Below are 17,758 nucleotides of genomic sequence, written 5' to 3' on the forward strand. Positions count from 1 at the left end.
CACACACACGCGCAGAACTAAAAAGTATTCAAAATAGTTCTCAGAGGCTGATAATGGTGTGTGGGGGGGGAAAGATGCTGCTGAAACAGGATCCTGGATCCTTTAAACAGATTTGGTTTGTGTACAAAATAAGTGTAACGAGAACATTGTGTTGCTAGTTCTCTAGGTTTTATGGGGGGAGGTTAGGGATGGTTTTGGCCAATCTAGTTTTAAAATACACAAACTATTTCAAGACCTATAATATTACAATCATTCATTCATTTTTTAATTTAAAATACTGTAAATTGATGCAAGATTGTTCAAGATTTGAAAGGTGTGAACAAAAAACAGGGACACGTGAAAGCATTTGATAAATTTTATCACTACCAGTGAGAGTTCAGTTTGGGCATTAAGTAGGTTTTTGTTTTAAAGAGGCGGGGGCAGAGACAACGCGGAGGGGACATGGGGGGGTCCCCCCCAGATGTACTGTTTGGCTTGTACTAAGCACGCTCAGTAATACTGCTGAAGCTGGCTGCCCTCACTCTGTGCCTTCCCACCCCTGCTGTCGGCAGGCACGGGTCATCTATGGGTTATGGGAGAACCAGGCTGAATTGATGTGTGAAAATGCCCTTTACATGAAAACCTTCACAGGATCTCAAAACATTTTACAAAAGTGAGTAAACATCGGTTTCCATCTACAAATGGGGAAATTGAGATACAGGAAGGTTAAGTGACCAGGTCAGGTCACATGTTGAGCTATTGGCAGAGCTAGATATACAAGACAAGCCTACCATGCTCCCATCCTTTTGCTTTAATCTCTAGACCAGGGGTGGGCAAACTTTGTGGCCCGAGGGCCACATCGGGGTTACAAAACTGTATGGAGGGCCGGGTAGGTAAGGTTGTGCCTCCCTAAACAGCCTGGCCCCGCCCCCTATCCGCCCCCTCACACTTCCCACCCCTGACTGCCCCCCTCAGAACCCCCAACCCATCCAACCTCCCCTGCTCCTTGTCCCCTGACCGCCCCGCCCCATATCCAACCCCCCGCCCCCTGCTCCCTGACTGCCCCGCCACCTATCCACACCCTCGCCCCCCTGACAGGCCCCCTGGGACTCCCACACTTATCCAACTTTGCCCCCCTGGTCCCCTGACCTCCCCCCCCCCCCCCCCGAACTTCCGCCCCATCCAACCACTCCCTGTCCCCTGACCCCTGGGACCGGCTGCTCCTTATCCAATCCCCCCCGCTCCCTGCCCCCTTACCATGCTGCTCAGAGCAGCATGTCTGGCAGCCATGCCGCCTGGCCGTAGCCAGACACACTCCCGCGCTGCCCTGTAGGGGCGCGCAGCCCAGAGCGCTGCCCGCGCTGTGACTTGGCTATGGGGCAGGGGGCAAAGCAGGGGAGGGGCCAGGGGCTAACCGCCCCAGCCGGGAGCTCAAGGGCCGGGCAGGACGGTCCCGCGGGCCGTAGTTTGCCCACCTTTGCTCTAGACCATAACTTTATTAAGAGGCATCCCATTCAGGTCCCCTGACCCCCCCCGCCCCCTGAACTTCCGCCCCATCCAACCGCTCCCTCTCCCCTGACACCTGCTGCTCCTTATCCAATCCCCCCGCTCCCTGCCCCCTTACCATGCTGCTCAGAGCAGCATGTCTGGCAGCCATGCCACCTGGCCGTAGCCAGACACACTGCCGCGCTGCCCTGTAGGGACGCGCAGCCCAGAGCGCTGCCCGCGCTGTGACTTGGCTGTGGGGCAGGGGGCACAGCAGGGGAGGGGCCGGGGGTTAACCTCCCCAGCCGGGAGCTCAAGGGCCGGGCAGGACGGTCCCGCGGGCCGTAGTTTGCCCATCTCTGCTCTAGACCATAACTTTATTAAGAGGCATCCCATTCAATGCAGTACATGTCATAGTTGAGTATTTCTGGTTATATTTTTTCAAAGTGATATCATTAACCCTGGCGAGGAGGGCTTTTGCAGGGCCTGCGAATCTACTTAAGCACCATGTTAAGATGTTATGAAGTCCCTCTGCAAGGGACAAACTTAATTTGAATTTGATAAACATTTTATCCAATTGCTTGGAATTGCTCACTCAGTGTAAACACAGTGAAAATGCTGGGGGGAGGGGAGCCAAGTGAATTAGTTTTTAATGAAGAATTAACATTTCGGAGGGATGTGTTTCTGATTAGAGCACAGTAGTGAGAGTCAGGAGATCTTCGTATTACTCCCAGCTCTACAACTGGCTTGCTGTTATGTCGGACAAATCACTTAGCCTGTTTGTGCCTTATCTGGAAAATGTTTTGCAAATACACTTTGAGATTCTCTAAAGAAAGTGGCCCTTCACATAATCTTTCAAACTACGCAAGAGCAAAGTATTAGCTATTTAAAAAAAAAAATTACCTTGCAACCAACACTGATAAGTTTTAATTACTGCATGAATTATCTGGTAGCAAAACCGTTTCCCCAGTAGAGGATTAATAGTTTGGGCAGGGGAAAGGCCTAAGAATTGCTGCGATGATCTTGTCTGCCACTTCTGCAGAGAGGAGTATGTGGTAGGAACGTTGCAGCTTTTCCAGTTATTAGGGTGGAGAAGCCCTCTTAGAACAATTCCACTCCTCTTCTGTGGCCCAGGCAAGAACATCCTACCCTTGCCCAATTGAGTTTTTAAGGCTGGGAGTTGAACACAAAGACTTTGATGAGAGTGGGAGGTGCTGAACATGTTCTTAAATCTACACTTTTCAAAGCATGTGGTTGGTCACCAGTCAAACATAAATATTTTCATAAGTTCATAAGGACAATAAGGATTTTTTAAAATATAATAGGAACAAAAAAAAATCCTGACAATGGTATTGGTCCATTACTAAATGGCAATGGTAGATTTATCCGAAATAATGCAGAAAATGTAGAGGTCTTCAGTAAATATTTCTGTTGTTTATTTGGGGTAAAACAGATGATATAGTCTCATCATATGGTGATAACACACTTTCCATTTCACTAATATCTCTGGAGGATGTTAAACAGAAGCTACTAAAGTCAGATACTTTAAAATCAGCAGGTCCAGGTGACTTACATTCAAGAGTTTTAAAGAACTGGCTGAGGAGCTCTCTGGACTGTTAATGTTGATTTTCAATAAGACTTGGAGCACTGGGGAAGTCCCAGAAGACTGGAAGACAGCTAGTTTGCCAATTTTTAAAAAAGGTGAACAGGATGACCTAGGTAATTATAGACCTGTCAGCCTGACATCAATCCTGGTCAAGATAATGGAGCAGCTGGTACAGGACTCAATTTATAAAGAACTAAAGAAAGGTCATGTAATTAATGCAAATCAGCATAGTTTATGGAAAATAGATCTTGTCAAACAAACTTAATATATGTTTTTGCTGAGGTTACAAGTTGGTTGATAAAGGTAATAGTGTTGACGTAATATACTTGTGCTTCTGTAAGGCATTTGACTTGGTAATGCATAACATTTTGATTAAAAAACTAGAATGATATAAAATTAGCACACATTAAATAGATTGAAAACTGGCTGATGGTTACATTTTGAGACCAGTAAACAGGGAATCATCATTGAGCAGGTTTGCTTCCATAAAGGTCAGTTCTTTCTTCTATTTAACATTTTTATCAATGACCTGGAAGAAAACATAAAATCATCACTGATAGAGTTTGCAGATGATACAAAAGTCAGGGGCGTTTTAAATAATGGAGAGGACAAGTCACTGATACAAAGCAATCTGGATCATTTGGTAAACTGGGCACAAGCAAACTGTTTTAATACAGCTTAAATGTATGCATCTGTTAACAAAGAATGAAGACCATACTTGCAGGATGGGGAAATCTATTCTAGGAATCAGTGATTCTGAAAAAAATTTGGAGGTTGTAGTGGATAATCAGGGGAACATGAACTCCCAGTGTGATGCTGTGGCCAAAAGAACTAATGTGATCTTGGGATGCATAAAAATCAGGATAATCTTGAATAGGAATAGAGAAGTTATTTTACCTCTGAATTTGGCACTGGTACGACCTTGCTGGAATACCGTGTCCAGTTCTCCTGCCCGCAATTCAAGAAATATGTTGATAAATTGGAGTAGGTTCAGAGAAGAGCCACAAGAACGATAAAGGATTAGAAAACCTGCCTTATAGTGATAGTGTGAAGGAGCTCCATCTGTTTAGCTTGACAAAGAGAAGGTTAAGGGGTAACTTGATTACACTCTACAAATACAAACGTGGAGAACAAATATTTAATCGTGGGTTCTTCAATCAAGCAGAGAAAGATATAATATAATCCAGTGGCTGGAAGTTGCACCTGGACAGATTCAGACAGGAAATAAGGCTTATATTTTTACTGGTAAGAGTAATTAACTATTGGAAGAATTTACCAAGGGTCGTGTGGCATATGCTGGCCATTTTTAAATCAAGATTGGATGTTTTTCTAAAATATGCTCTAGGAATTATTTTGGGGAAGTTCTATGGCCTGTGTTTAGACAGGAAGTCAGACTAGATGATCATTATGGTCCCTTCTGGCCTTATAGATGCATAGATTCTAAGTGCCTTTATCCTTTATTTTGCTATAAGGATTTTTCTTTGGGCTTTTTCCCTTTAAAAAAAATAAATTGGAAATTAAATGCAAAACTTGTATTAAGGTAACACAATCCTAACATGCAAAATCACAGTGTAATCTTAGCTACATTGCACATTTTGTGTTTTATTCTGGTTAAATGTATTTGTTCAATGATATTGTCATAAAATTCATATTGTAGAACATGAGGATGTCCAGTGCAGCTAAGTTAATGATTCAGACATTATTATTGTAGGTGGGGATTTACCATAGGGTTGATTGGATTGTAATGTGTGGCTCACAGGGAGGTGTTCAGAAAAGGTGGTGGGGAAATAACTCTGCAAAGGCAGCACAATTCTTCTCATTCTGTAGTCCCCAGCAGGGATCAATGGGGTTGTCCTTATTTCCCCACAGAGATGGAAGGGACAACCTGGCCTTTGGTTTCCTTCAGCTAGGATTGGGTGAGGTATTCCTGTCATGAGTCCGTTGTGGTCAAAACACTGAGACAGTGCAGTGAGTTGTTTGCTTTGTTGATCTACAGATATCTTTAGACATTTTGTTCATGTTTAGAGATATGGGTGTTTTTAGTTACAACCAAAGCAGTGTTCAGCTTCTTGTAAAACAGCCCAGTAGCTACTATTAGATCAAGTTACCAAAATATTGTATGAAAAATAGTGCAATGGCATTAGATTGTGAGATCCCTAAGTATGAAGAAAAACTATTAAATCCTGGAGTATGTTTCCTTTTTAGTTTTCTGTACAGCATAGAGAGGAACTTGAAAGTGAAGAGGGAAAAGAGAACATATGTTTACTTTTATTTGCAATGTAAATATTAAACTTATTTTATAAAGAGTAACACTTATTGATTTGATTCCCATGTGTGTGAGTGTCAGATATATCAGTACCAGAAGAGAAAATTAAGTAATATAAGAAAGGAAGAAAAGTTCAACTAAGATTGTAAATATAATGGAGAGTCCACTTGTCAGATGTGCAGAATGGCTGGCTGTTCCAAATGATGGGAGTTGTGGTGGAGAAGGTTCTTACATTAATGCTGGCAAGATGGTATTAAAGGACGAGAGGAGGCCAGTGCAAGACTAGCAGAGAGGGGGAGTGAAAGGAGGAATATAGAGACACAAGGAGTGAAATCCTGGCTCCATTGAAGTCAGTTGGAGTTTTGCCATTGACTTCCGTGCAGTCAGCATTTCATCCAAGGTCTATGAGGTAAGGCTATGGAACATTTAAAAAAAGAGAGACCATGGAAAATTTTAAAAATAAGGTTGATTTTGAACTAGATTGTCAAATGAAGACCCAGTGGAATGCCTAAAAAATGTGGAAGATGCAGTCATCCTTCTTCGGGTATATGTGAAGGTAAATAGTATCTTCATATGCTGGAGTCTGGAGACCTAGGTCTTTGGAAGGTGTAGAAAAGGAAATTCCAGAAGTGAGGCATAAAGAAATGAGGCATGGATGATGGTTTCAACAGAGGAGCAGTCAAAGTAATAGCATAATAAGTATTGCCCCTGTTTCAGACTAGTTCCCTTGTTCCTTCTCTTCATTAAGCACTTATGCTTTGTTCCATGTCTGCTGAGAACAGCATCTTGGTTTATGATTGCATCTGCAATTTGCTAGGCATGTTCTGGGGACTAAAGAAGGAATGGTCACTATTTTGAGGAGCTCATAGTCTAAGGACACTGACGGGGGTTGAGGGAAGGCAAGCAACAAAGGTAATTTTTTTTTTTAAGGTCACCTTTTACATTTTGTTACTATTAGACTTGCTTTTAAAAATAGCTTTGTGGGTTAACCTCTTAGGCTAATAGTTAATAGCCTGTATTGCAATGTGGGTGATCTAATTCGGAGTCTGTCTCTTGCTACCTATATTAGGAGGTACTATACAGGCAGCACACTAAGGCCATGTCTACACTACAGCGACTGTAGTGGGACAGCTATGGCACTGCAGTTGTAGTGTAGATGCTTCCTACGTTGATGGAAGTGTTTTTTTTCTTTTGATATAGATGATCTACCTCTTGGAGAGGCGATAGCTAGGTCAATGGAAGAATTCTTCCGCTCGCCTACTTGCATGTGCAAGTTAGGCGAACCTAACTATGTCACACAGGGAACAAAATTTTTCATAGCCCTGAGCAATGTGGCTAGGCCAATCTAATTTGTAGGTGTAGAACAGTGGGAAAGGAGTGCTCTTTATCACCCAACAATGGCATTTTTGGCCCTGTTGATGAGCTTTAAAAAGTCCTGTTCTGCACATCTTAGCCATAAGACTGCTGCCTGTACTGAAGGGCCTCAAGTGTTGTGAGATATACAGCAGGACTAAAAAGGAGCTTGGAGCTCCCATAGAGAAAGAGAGGGGGTGGGGTGGGGGGGAATTGTTTCATTCCTAATTAAAATGTTTTTGAATTCCATGGACAAAACTGCTTTGCCCTTCTGAAATCCCATTTCATTCCTGAGTTATAGTCTTAAGTCAAAAGGAGCCTGGTTTTGGAGCGATCTGCCACAGCACAAAGGAATTTCACATCACTTTAGTTACTTGGTAACATTTTTGCTTAGGAAAGGTCTAACACATTACTAAAATGAAAATGAATATGTTGCTAGGGAATATAGCACCTGGTCCTGCAAGACTTATTTGCTAAGTAGTCCAATTAAGGTCAATAGGGCTAGACTATTTGCAAAAGTAAGGCTTGCAGATACTTGCATTTAAGATGCTTGATGTAACATCTAGGTAGACAAGTGGTGGTGTATATTATCAGGCTGGTTACTTTCATGAGCATAAATCCAGTATGTATTTAAAATAATTCAAACTCCGATCACCTGAAACATGTCACATTTGTCTAAACTTGGCATATCATATAGTAATCAAATCTTACTGCACAGTTGATCCTCCAGTAGATATGCAGTCCCTAATTCTGGGAACAGAAATATAAATCAAACTGGCCTACATTTAAAAAAAAATGCCATTTTTTACAAATGAAAAATTATTGGTGAAATCTGACTATATGTAAAATACATATTTTCCTATCAAAGTTAAGTGAATTATATGACAAATTAGATTTTACTCCAAAAAGCAAATGGACAGAAAAGATACTGCAGCACATAGAACATCTTCTCAAGTACCAAACATTTAAATTATTTGAACAACTTGACTTCTGGGTACCACTAAATAAGACACTTCTGCACACGGAAAACTGGATAGGCATGCAAAACACGCTGTCTCCAATAGAAATTACAGTCAAACAGATCTTAAACCCTCCTATAGCACTATTTGACACTATAGTGACAGTTCTCTAGGACGAAACAGGTGAACTAAAGAGTAAATAGATGACTGGGAAATTGTCTTGGGCAGTAATGGCAGCCCTAATAGGCAAAGGCAATTGCAAGAATTGTTCTGCTCCTAAAATGGGGGGACAGAAAAAATCGCTATACTTCGTTGGAAAACTGTGGTCTAACAACAGGAAGTCACCTCTCCATATTCTTGAGACTGCTTGGTACAAATAGGCTTCTGGTTGTAGAATGATGTGAGAGAGAGTGAATATAGCTCCCTAGCCCTTTCCTACATTCTGACACATCTTGGTTGAATGTAACAATAAATCTCCAAAATAGCTGCGCCAAATTATTAAATCATTGGCTCAAATCATTTCACACTGTCCAGGTTTGGACACATTACATTTAGTTTTTGTAAGACATAAAGCTGATCACATCAAGAATTAGACAATCATACAGTTCAGTAGATGATGCAATTCTTTATAAGGTCATCAGCTATTTATAAGTGTATTTCTTTTCTGACCAAATCTATAAAGGAAAGGGAATGGAAACTCATACAATATATTAAACAATATGAACTTCTTCTGAAACTTTCCAGTGTAATACTTTTTGAATTTCATTTTCTACAGGTAATAACTCTCACAAACTACTTAAGTACCAAATATCTACTTACTTGTTATTGTTTAAATTACAATGGCAATACTTCATATTTACACCAATGTGAGATCAGAATCAGACCCTTAGTTTTTTAAGTCAATAGACATAGACCAATGCGAGATCAGAATTGGAACGTATATTTCTGGTGCACGTGCTGTTAAACATAGAATTGAAAATTTATTCTTGGACAGCTGTAGCATTATTGCATAGATGTTTCTTCATATCAAAATGCAGTGACTAAAGTGTTTTAATAAATTCACTTCTGTATCTTATAGCTCTTTCCAAGGCAACAAATGAAGTGACTGCAATTAAAAAGCAATCGGAAGGCCTTAAAAGAGAATATGATCGCCTTATGAAAGAACATGAACGGCTGCAGGTAGGTGGTTGTGGTTCACTGCATGAACAGAATGTTCTGAAATTGTACTAACAAAATTACACATGTTGGATGTTTCTTTTCCAAGAGCAAGAGAAATTATCAAACCCTTCAGTATATGTTACAATGGAAATCACTCCCTGAAGGACTTTTCAGCTTGGAAAAGAGGAGACTAAGGGGGGATATGATGTATATAAAATCATGAGTGGTGTGGAGAAAGTGAATAAGGAAAAGTTATTTACTTGTTCCCATAATATAAGGACTAGGGGTCACCAAATGAAATTAATGGGCAGCAGGTTTAAAACAAATAAAAGGAAGTTGTTCTTCACACAGCGCACAGTCAACCTGTGAAACTCCTTGCCAGAAGAGGTTGTTAAGGCTAGGACTATAACAGGTTACGGGTAAGGAATGGTGACCCTAGCCTCTGTTTGTCAGAGAGTGGAGATGGATCGCAGGAGAGAGATCACTTGATCATTACCTGTTAGGTTCACTCCCTCTGGGGCATCTGGCATTGGCCATTGTCAGCAGACGGGATACTGGGCTGAATGGACCTTTGGTCTGACCCAGAATGGCCTTTCTTATGTTCTTAAGGTTATAAAAATACCTAGTAGAATTCTGCCTTCTTGCAGGAATCTTATGGCAAAGCTGGGTAGTATTTTTCTGAGGTAAGGAAAGGAAAGGTGGCATCATCAGATTTCTAGGTTGATGTGCTATAGCTTTGAGGTTGAGTTCAGGATTCATGTGAAGTCCTTCACTCAAGGACTGAGCCTGAGAGCTTCAAGAAGGTAATGGAAATTATAATGAAAGGGAGGGTTTGGGGTTGGTTTTTGTTTTATGGTTTTTTAAACATTCCTCTGATGTTTGCAATCCAAATGCTGCAGCATTGTTAATGCTCGAGAACCAGGAAGCAAGAGACTACAAACAGGTCAGTCTAAACACACTGTTCAAACTGAGTGACGTGCAAGATGTTAACAGGCAGCCTAACTGGCAAAAGCTGAATAACACTTTTAAAAATCATTTAATGGATTTTTATTGGGCTTAGGGGTTCAGAGGCATTGAAATACTATAAAAACATAGTTGGTGCTGATAGCACTGCCTGTTAAGATTGCCAGACCCTTCCCATGTAAGACCCTGTTTTCAGTTGATTAAAAGTTGTCAAACTTTAATTGTATGGGATGAAATTTTCCATTCCAGGTGTCTGCCTCGGGATAAATTTTTTTTTTTAAAGTTTTTCAGCCAAAACGATTCAGCTGTTTCCAAGAACAAAGTTGTGGAAAATACATTGTTTTACAGTATTAACAAAATTCTGGTGAGCTTTGCTTTGAGAGGCTGTAGTGTCCCTGTGCTGCAGTAACTGGAAATTTGGCATCCGATGGCTTTTGTGTCAGGAATGTACCTGTGCTGTTGAGAAAAATTGGTGCAAATTTGACTAAATTACAAACATTTAAAAAACATTCACATGTGACAGCTAAAGCATCTGAAGATTCCGTCTTCCCTGAGCATGCTGCAGCCCCTCAGAGCACCTGTACTGACTAGACCAGGGGTCGGCAACCTTTCAGAAGTGGTGTGCCAAGTCTTCATTTATTCACTCTAATTTAAGGTTTCGCGTGCCGGTAATACATTTTAACATTTTTAGAAGGTCTCTTTCTATAAGTCTATAATATAACTAAACTATTGTTTGTATGTAAAGTAAAGAAGGTTTTTACAATGTTTAAGAAGCTTCATTTAAAATTAAATTAAAATGCAGAGCCCCTGGACCGGTGGCCAGGACTCGGGCAATGTGAGTGCCACTGAAAATCAGCTCGCGTGCCGCCTTCGGCACGCGTGCCATAGGTTGCCTACCCCTGGACTAGACTATGCATATGCAACCCCCACCGAGTGACTGAACATATTCCAGCCCAGAGCTTTAGGGCAGAAGCTGGATTTTCTCTGTAATTGCAGCTCCCTGCTGCCTCAGGCTGGGCACTAGAACTGAATACAGGGAGCTAGCTTCTCCTGTGCCGTCAATGGCACGCAGACCCAGAAACACAGTTTTGCTGCTGCACAGGGAGCATGAAGAGGAAGCCACCTGACTTAAATACGGAGAGGACAAGAGCAGGAAAAAGGAGTGGCGGAGGGAGGGAAAGGGGTAGAGTGGTGCAAGGTGTCTGACAAAACTGAGGGTGTGGGGAGAGAACAAGGGACTGAGAGCTGGGGAGACTGGTTGGGCAATAAGACTGTGAGTGAGGATTGGAGACTGGGGGCTTGTCTTCACTTACCAGGGGATTGATGCACAGCGATCGATCCACCAGGCGTCGATTTAGCAGGTCTAGTGAAGACCAGTTAAATTGACCACCGATCGCTCTCCCATCGACTCCAGTACTCCACCGAAACAAGAAGCATAAAGTAAGTCGATGGGAAAGTTTCTCCCGTCAACCCCGCACAATGTAGACACTGCAAGAAGTCGACCTAAGGTACGTCGACTCCGGCTACATTATTCACATAGCTGGAGTTGCATAACTTGGGTCAATTTAGCCCTGTAGTGTAGACCTGCCCTAGGATTTGGATGGGGAGATAACGGGTGGAGGCTGAACGAGGAGACTGGGATGAGAAGCCTGAGAAGTGGAGAGTTGGACTGGGACAAGGAGCCCAGGGATGGGGAAGAGACAGAATTGTGACACGTTGAAGAGGATGAGGCTGAAGGAGTCAAGTTTGGGGAGGGGGGCAGGAGAGAACAGGCAGAAAGGTCTTAATGCTCCTTACAGTATCGTCTCTTCCAAAACCGAGAATGGAAACCAAGATTCCTGAGTCTTCCCATTCCTCTGCCATCAGCAATATCTGTGAACCCCCCCCTGGCTAAGTGTGCATCTCATTCCCCCACACCCATGCTGATCTACATTGAGGATGACATCCTACTACTGCTATCAGTTACTCCATTAGCTCAAGTGACAGAGATGTGTGTGTGATGGATCTAAAGGTTCATCAGCAGGGTTGGAACCATGTGGGTGTCAATATGATGCCACATGATGGAATTTGGGTTTGGTTGTCTTTTTTAAAAAAGAAATTGCATGCACAAACACAACTGTTAAAAGAACATATTGCGTGAGAATAAAAGGAAAATACTGAATAGGTGCACATTGACTGTCCAACGGCGCAGGGGCTCTTTGGAACAAATAGTATATGTGATCATGTAAGTAAACACCTTGTCGTAATGTGCGTGCACACAAGGGAGCCAAATTGAGGTTGCACAGGAATTCTGAATTCCTAACTTCTTGAATGCTTGACTTTGCAACCTTATTGTTACTTTAACATAGTTTTTTGTGTACAAGATTGCTTTTCCCTTCTCCCCTCACTTCTCCTTCAACCAAGCATTGAGCATATTTACCTCTTTTCTTCCTCCTGGCTCAGAACAAGTAATACCTTATTATTTCTACATTAACACCTACTCAATGAGAGAAAGATATGGTCATATACAATTTCATAAATATTGCTAACACACATGAACCCCTGCCAACACTCAGCCTTGACCTAAAAAATTCAAACTCTTAAGTTCTGAGAAGCTCAGAGAATTCTGCCACTATCCTAAAGTGCAGCTTCAGTTAGAGAAATAACTCTGTAAAATGTCACCACCCACATTAGCGCCCTGTAGATCCATCCAGTATGTTTACTGGAGAAAACGCCATTTTGTTTCTGTTAATTGTATTGGCTTTATAGTGTCTGTGTGTCTTAAGCAACTTGTATGTGCCACTGGAACTAGGTTCCGGCAGTGCTATGGGGGAGAGCAGAATTCTATTGACTCCTACATCAGCAAAATTGCCTGCCGAGTTCTAAGTGTAGAATCTTCATTTTGGGTGGTGATGTAGCCTCCAGAAAGAATACAGATGGCTTTCAGGAGGAGATTGCAGTCTGTTGTGGGGTTTTGTTTTGCCTTTGTTAAATGTTGTTATAAACCTATTTCTCAAAATGAAGAGAATATGGAACTCCATGTGTAGTTTGGGTGTCTTTTGTCACTTTTGACAATTGGTGCACTTAAGCTAAAATCCCTATGGGCTTGTCTTCACTACCAGGGTAAGTTGACCTAAGTTACGCTACTCCACGTACGCAAATAATGCAGCTGGAGTTGACGTAGCTTAGGTTGACTTACCCCGGTGTCTTCACTGCGCTGCATTGACGGGAGATGCTCTCCAGTCAACTTACCTTACTCTTCTCGGAGGGGTCGACCGGAGAGCGCTCAGCCATCGATTTAGCAGGGCTTCACTAGACCCGCTAAATTGATACCCGCTGCATCGATTGCAGCAGCATCAATATCCCCGGTAGTGAAGACAAGCCCTTTCTTATATATAGGAAATCAACATGAGTGTTGAGGAAGACAGACTTTTTCCCTCAACCCAGAAGCCAGACCCCAACCGCCTACATAGCTGCATCCATACTGCAGCTTATGAGCTATAGCAGGGGTGGCCAAACTGCAGCTCGTGAGCCGCATGCAGTTCTTTTACAGTTAAAGTGCAGCTCGCAGAGCCCCCCATCCTCCGCCTACCAGACTGGGGGTAGGAGGAGCTCAGGACTTCTGCCCTGCAGCAGGGTGGTGGGGCTTGGGGCTGCTTCTGCCCAGCAGAGAGGGTTCTCGGGGTTTCAGCCTCACGGGGTGCGCCTACCAGGGCTCAGGGCTTCGGCAGGAGCAGGGTTGAATCGCTAAGCCCCAGCAGGCACACCCCAGCTTTCAACCTTCTGAAGATTTGTCATATCTGGCTCGGAGGGTCAGTAAGTTTGGCCACCCCGAGCTATAGTAATAGCTGCAGCCTACTGGCCCTTTGGGGGCATATGGTTGTAGCTAGTAGGTCTGCACAGTGTACTGGCTAGATCTCTCAGCCAGCTTGCCCACCCACAACCCCTCCCAAAGTCCCTACGGAGAGAACTCCATGGATCTTAGCTCTGGGATGTGAAGTCCAACTGTACCATTTTTCATCTTCTTGGTTCTCCTCATGCAGTGGAAGTATAGTGTTTCTGATGCATTCTGAACTTGTGTGGCCACAGAGAGAGCCCAGTATCTCTTGCCCTTTCAGGATTTAACATTAGGATATTCATCCTGAGACATCAGTTTCTAATCTTGCCAAATGCAAAGATTGTTCATTTGCTTCTTTCTGACTTGTCTGTCTCTTTGTTTGCAGGACCTCCTAGATGAAGAGGAGGACAAGAAAGACCAGTAGAAGGAATTCAGGAAAGACTACTTTGATATAACTGCATCAGTGTGAAGTCTCTTGTTCTTTTCTTTAGCCTCCTGAAGTAGATGACACAAGGTTTGATTTTCTTAAGAAAATCAAATGCACTGTAGTTCACTACTCAGATTCTACTTATAGCTCTTGGTTGCCAAATATATTCTGTGTTGCAATGAGAATACAAAGTGATATATGGGATATGCCTTGAAGTTTATATTTCAGTTCTTGTGAGGGGAAAAATGTAAGCATATAAATGGAAATTTTCCATCTGCACTAACAACTCAGATGATCTCTATCCGTTTGCTCTCAAAAATGGTAAAAGATCATGCACAATAACACCAATTGCTTGTTACATTTGACTGGTTTTGTAAATCACACCAAACCATGAAAACATGGTGACTTTAACCCCTTTTTGCCAGTGACTATCAGGAGTCCTATGAAATTTGATTACTTATGGGTTAAATAAGACTAAATATTTTTCCTTTTCCATTCTACTTGTGTAGAAGGATTTGATTGACAATCAGTTTAAAAAAACAAAAAAAACAAAAAAAAAAGGTAGATTTCTAAATCCACCTTACACTAATTTGTTTTTTCCCATTGTGCCACACAGATGGGTGTGTTTCACAATTATCCATTTTGCATGCCTTTGGGTTATTCTTTTGGAGTACTTCAGAATTTTTTGTCATAAAAAATAGTATTGGTGGAGTTTTTATTATTCCCTGATTCATTTGTACAAGGATTTAAATCTATTGTTTACTTTGTGTGTGTGCCACTGAGTTTTCTTGCTTTGGAAAGTGTAAAATTCTTTGAAGAATGTTCATGTATAATTTACTTATACTGATGAAAAGCAATTCATGGTTAAGGAGTAATTATACAATACCTCAAAATAAATATACATTGTTTTTACATTATCTGTTTTTTGCATCTGACAGCTAAATTCTGAGTAATTTTGCATTAGTGATTCAAATTTTGTACTTAGAAGTTGGATATGATTGTTATATTAAAGGGGTTGTTTAAGCTTATGAGTTTGTGTGTTTGTGGAAAATATCCATTTTATCTGATAAACTGTCTCCCTTAAAATCAGAGTTTATAATTACCCACATGAAGAACAAAACATTTTCATAACATTACTATTTCACTTGCCTTGTCCAATAAATATGTATGTTTGATGCTGATAATGGTGTTTTTAAATTGATACAGACCAGAGGGTTCAAAAATGAATGTTAATGCAGAAGTTCAGAACAGACCATCTGAACACAACATACCATATAAGGAAGTATGTGCTCAGCAATGTTATTCAGCCTAGCAGGGAGGTTAGTGGCATATGCTTGGGGGGAGGAATTTTTTTCTATATAGAAATTTAAAACACTTTTTGAAATTCAGGCGAAAAATGAAGAGCTGGTAATGCATCTTTGTTTGGTATAGCTTTGTTTGTGAGTGTTTTCTGATAACACTTTAGAAAGTAAGGCCCCAATCTTGCAAGATGATCTGGAGGGAATTGGGGCTCTGTGCAGCCACAAAGGTCAATCCATGCCGCTCAACTTTTAGAATTGGAGCCTACCGCTTTTATGGGAACATAAAAGCATTTAGTTGGAATCAGCTTGTCTATACAGTAAATATGCCCTGGACACAACCTTAAGATTAACATACAAAAAACTACATTTCAAAGAACCGTAAAAGTATAAAATCAAGTACCCAACAGTTTGAAAATGCCAGAATTTACGGTTGCCTGTGTACAGTACCTATTTTTCCCTACTTTTATTTTCAGAAACAACTGAACAAAAACAGCTGAAATTAAAAAACAGCCTAAGGCAGACACCCAGATTTAAAATCTTTAAAAATTTTGACAAAAACATAAGGAACTGAAAACAGGTGCTTTTGAAAGTGTTAGGGAACTTTAACTACTTATGTTTCTATCTGCTCCACCTGAAATAGTACCTAGCATTGTGAAGGATCCCAAAGTGTTACAGGCAATAGAAAGGAATAAAGCACTCTTGCTGTGAAATGCAACTGTAGTTTTTAGATTAACAGTACAGAGCAACTCTGCACTACCATTTAGGTTAGAATTCTTAGAATATCACATGTTTAATTAAGGTGAAGAGGGAGAGTGGGATCATCGTATATCCTGTTTTATATACAGACACATACTGGGTGTAAATCATTCTCTTTAAAAGTTTTATAATTACATAAACTTTCCCCTCAGCCTAACAATTAAACACTGGCTGACATTGGAGTAGTTGTAGAAGCCAGTCTTGAAAAGATCTGGAGGAGGACAGGACAGTAGCCATGCTTATCAGTATAGGGAACGTGTTTCAGTAAATGCAGATTTTAAGCAACCCCTAATTTTCAGACTCTCTATTTTGCCTCCACCTCTTGTTTCTGTCTTAGAGATATTCCATTAATGGTACTTTATCAAAGTGCATGAGTCAAATCTGTTAGATTCCAGCCTTCATGTTAAGTCATTCTGACAACTGGGTTCAAAAAGGAATTAGGTCAATTCATGGAGAATAGGGTCATCAGTGGCTTTTGGCCAAGATGCTTGGGTGTACCCCATGATCCAGGTATCCCTGAACCTCCAACTGCCAGAGCCTGGGACTGGAGAAGGGATGGATCACTTGAAATTACCCAGTTCTGTTCATTCCTGTTGAAGCGTCTGGCATTGGCTGCTGTTAGAGACCCCATCCATACTGGGCTAGCTGGACCATTGGTCTGACTCAGTCTAGCTGTTCTTTGTTCATTAAGCATTGCTCACAAATATTTGGTTTCATATTACAGCTGATGCTTATTAGTGTGGAACTCTTGAGTTCAAAGGTTTTCCATATTATTTGTCTACATAAAGTTAAAACAATTTTCCATGTTTTCAAAATATAACCACACTTATTTGGAAAGAGGGTTAAAAGCACATTACAAATATTACAGCAGGTTTAGTGAACATTGGCATTTCTAAATCTTTTTAAAAATAAGATTTTACAATATAGTGCATGCAACTGCTTCACATTGGGGTTTTTTGCACTTTGGGAAAAAGTATGCTGTTGTCTGGTTATCTCACAATACCTATAGCCTGCAGGACTGTGGCCATCAATAGAAATGGTGGTAGTGATATTATTCAAAAAAGTCCCAATTTAGCAATGTGGACAAAGAATGGAAGAACCCAAATTGACAAATATTTGGCTCTTGCAAGATCTTGATCATGTGAGAGAAGCTCAGATGCTCCTCACAGATTATCTCTGGTACTTTATAGTTAAACTAGTCCATGCCAATATGGATTGAGTCAAAATTGCTTCCAGATTTAGCGATCAGTTTAACCCTGTGCATGTTAACAGAAATCACTTTGGGAAAATTTGAGTCCAAAGTGAGCAAGATAGACTTCGCTCTAATAATACTTAGCCCTCTGTGTTACACCGTCAAAGCGTTTTGAACATAGGACCAAACATTTACTGATGGCTGCATGGGTGGGTGATAGGTAAAGACAAAAGAAAAAAGCTTCCCCTGCTTTTGTGTCCCTCAGGCTGGAGCCCTGCACAATGGCAGGTGATAGGGACTTACTGCCCCCTCCTAGCACCCACGGGTGCCCATCACCCCGAAAGGGACAGAAAAGACGCAGGGTCATGTTGCTTCCTCCTGTGGGCACTGGTTAGCGGAACTGAATGGACACAAAGGGGGGGAACACATTGCGCTCCCCCAAAGGCTGGTGTCCCTGCATGCCTGGGAGTTCCAGGAGTATACACCCCCAAACCCA

The 17,758-nt window shown here is 41.5% G+C and overlaps 1 protein-coding gene across 3 annotated transcripts in view; it reads left to right on the top strand.

Moving 5' to 3' along the window:
- Positions 1-15,041, top strand: part of DUS4L (dihydrouridine synthase 4 like) — an 88,319-nt gene extending 73,278 nt beyond the window's left edge. For all 3 annotated transcript variants that reach the window (XM_065397913.1, XM_065398084.1, XM_065398170.1), the window contains 2 exons: positions 8,727-8,827; positions 13,972-15,041. In XM_065397913.1, the coding sequence (XP_065253985.1) occupies positions 8,727-8,827; positions 13,972-14,010 (140 nt within the window). In that variant the 3' untranslated portion in view covers positions 14,011-15,041. The remainder of the gene's footprint in view (positions 1-8,726; positions 8,828-13,971) is intronic.
- The last annotated feature ends 2,717 nt before the right edge of the window (positions 15,042-17,758 follow it).

Source organism: Emys orbicularis, chromosome 1, assembly GCF_028017835.1.
Source record: "Emys orbicularis isolate rEmyOrb1 chromosome 1, rEmyOrb1.hap1, whole genome shotgun sequence".
NCBI lineage: Eukaryota > Metazoa > Chordata > Testudines > Emydidae > Emys > Emys orbicularis.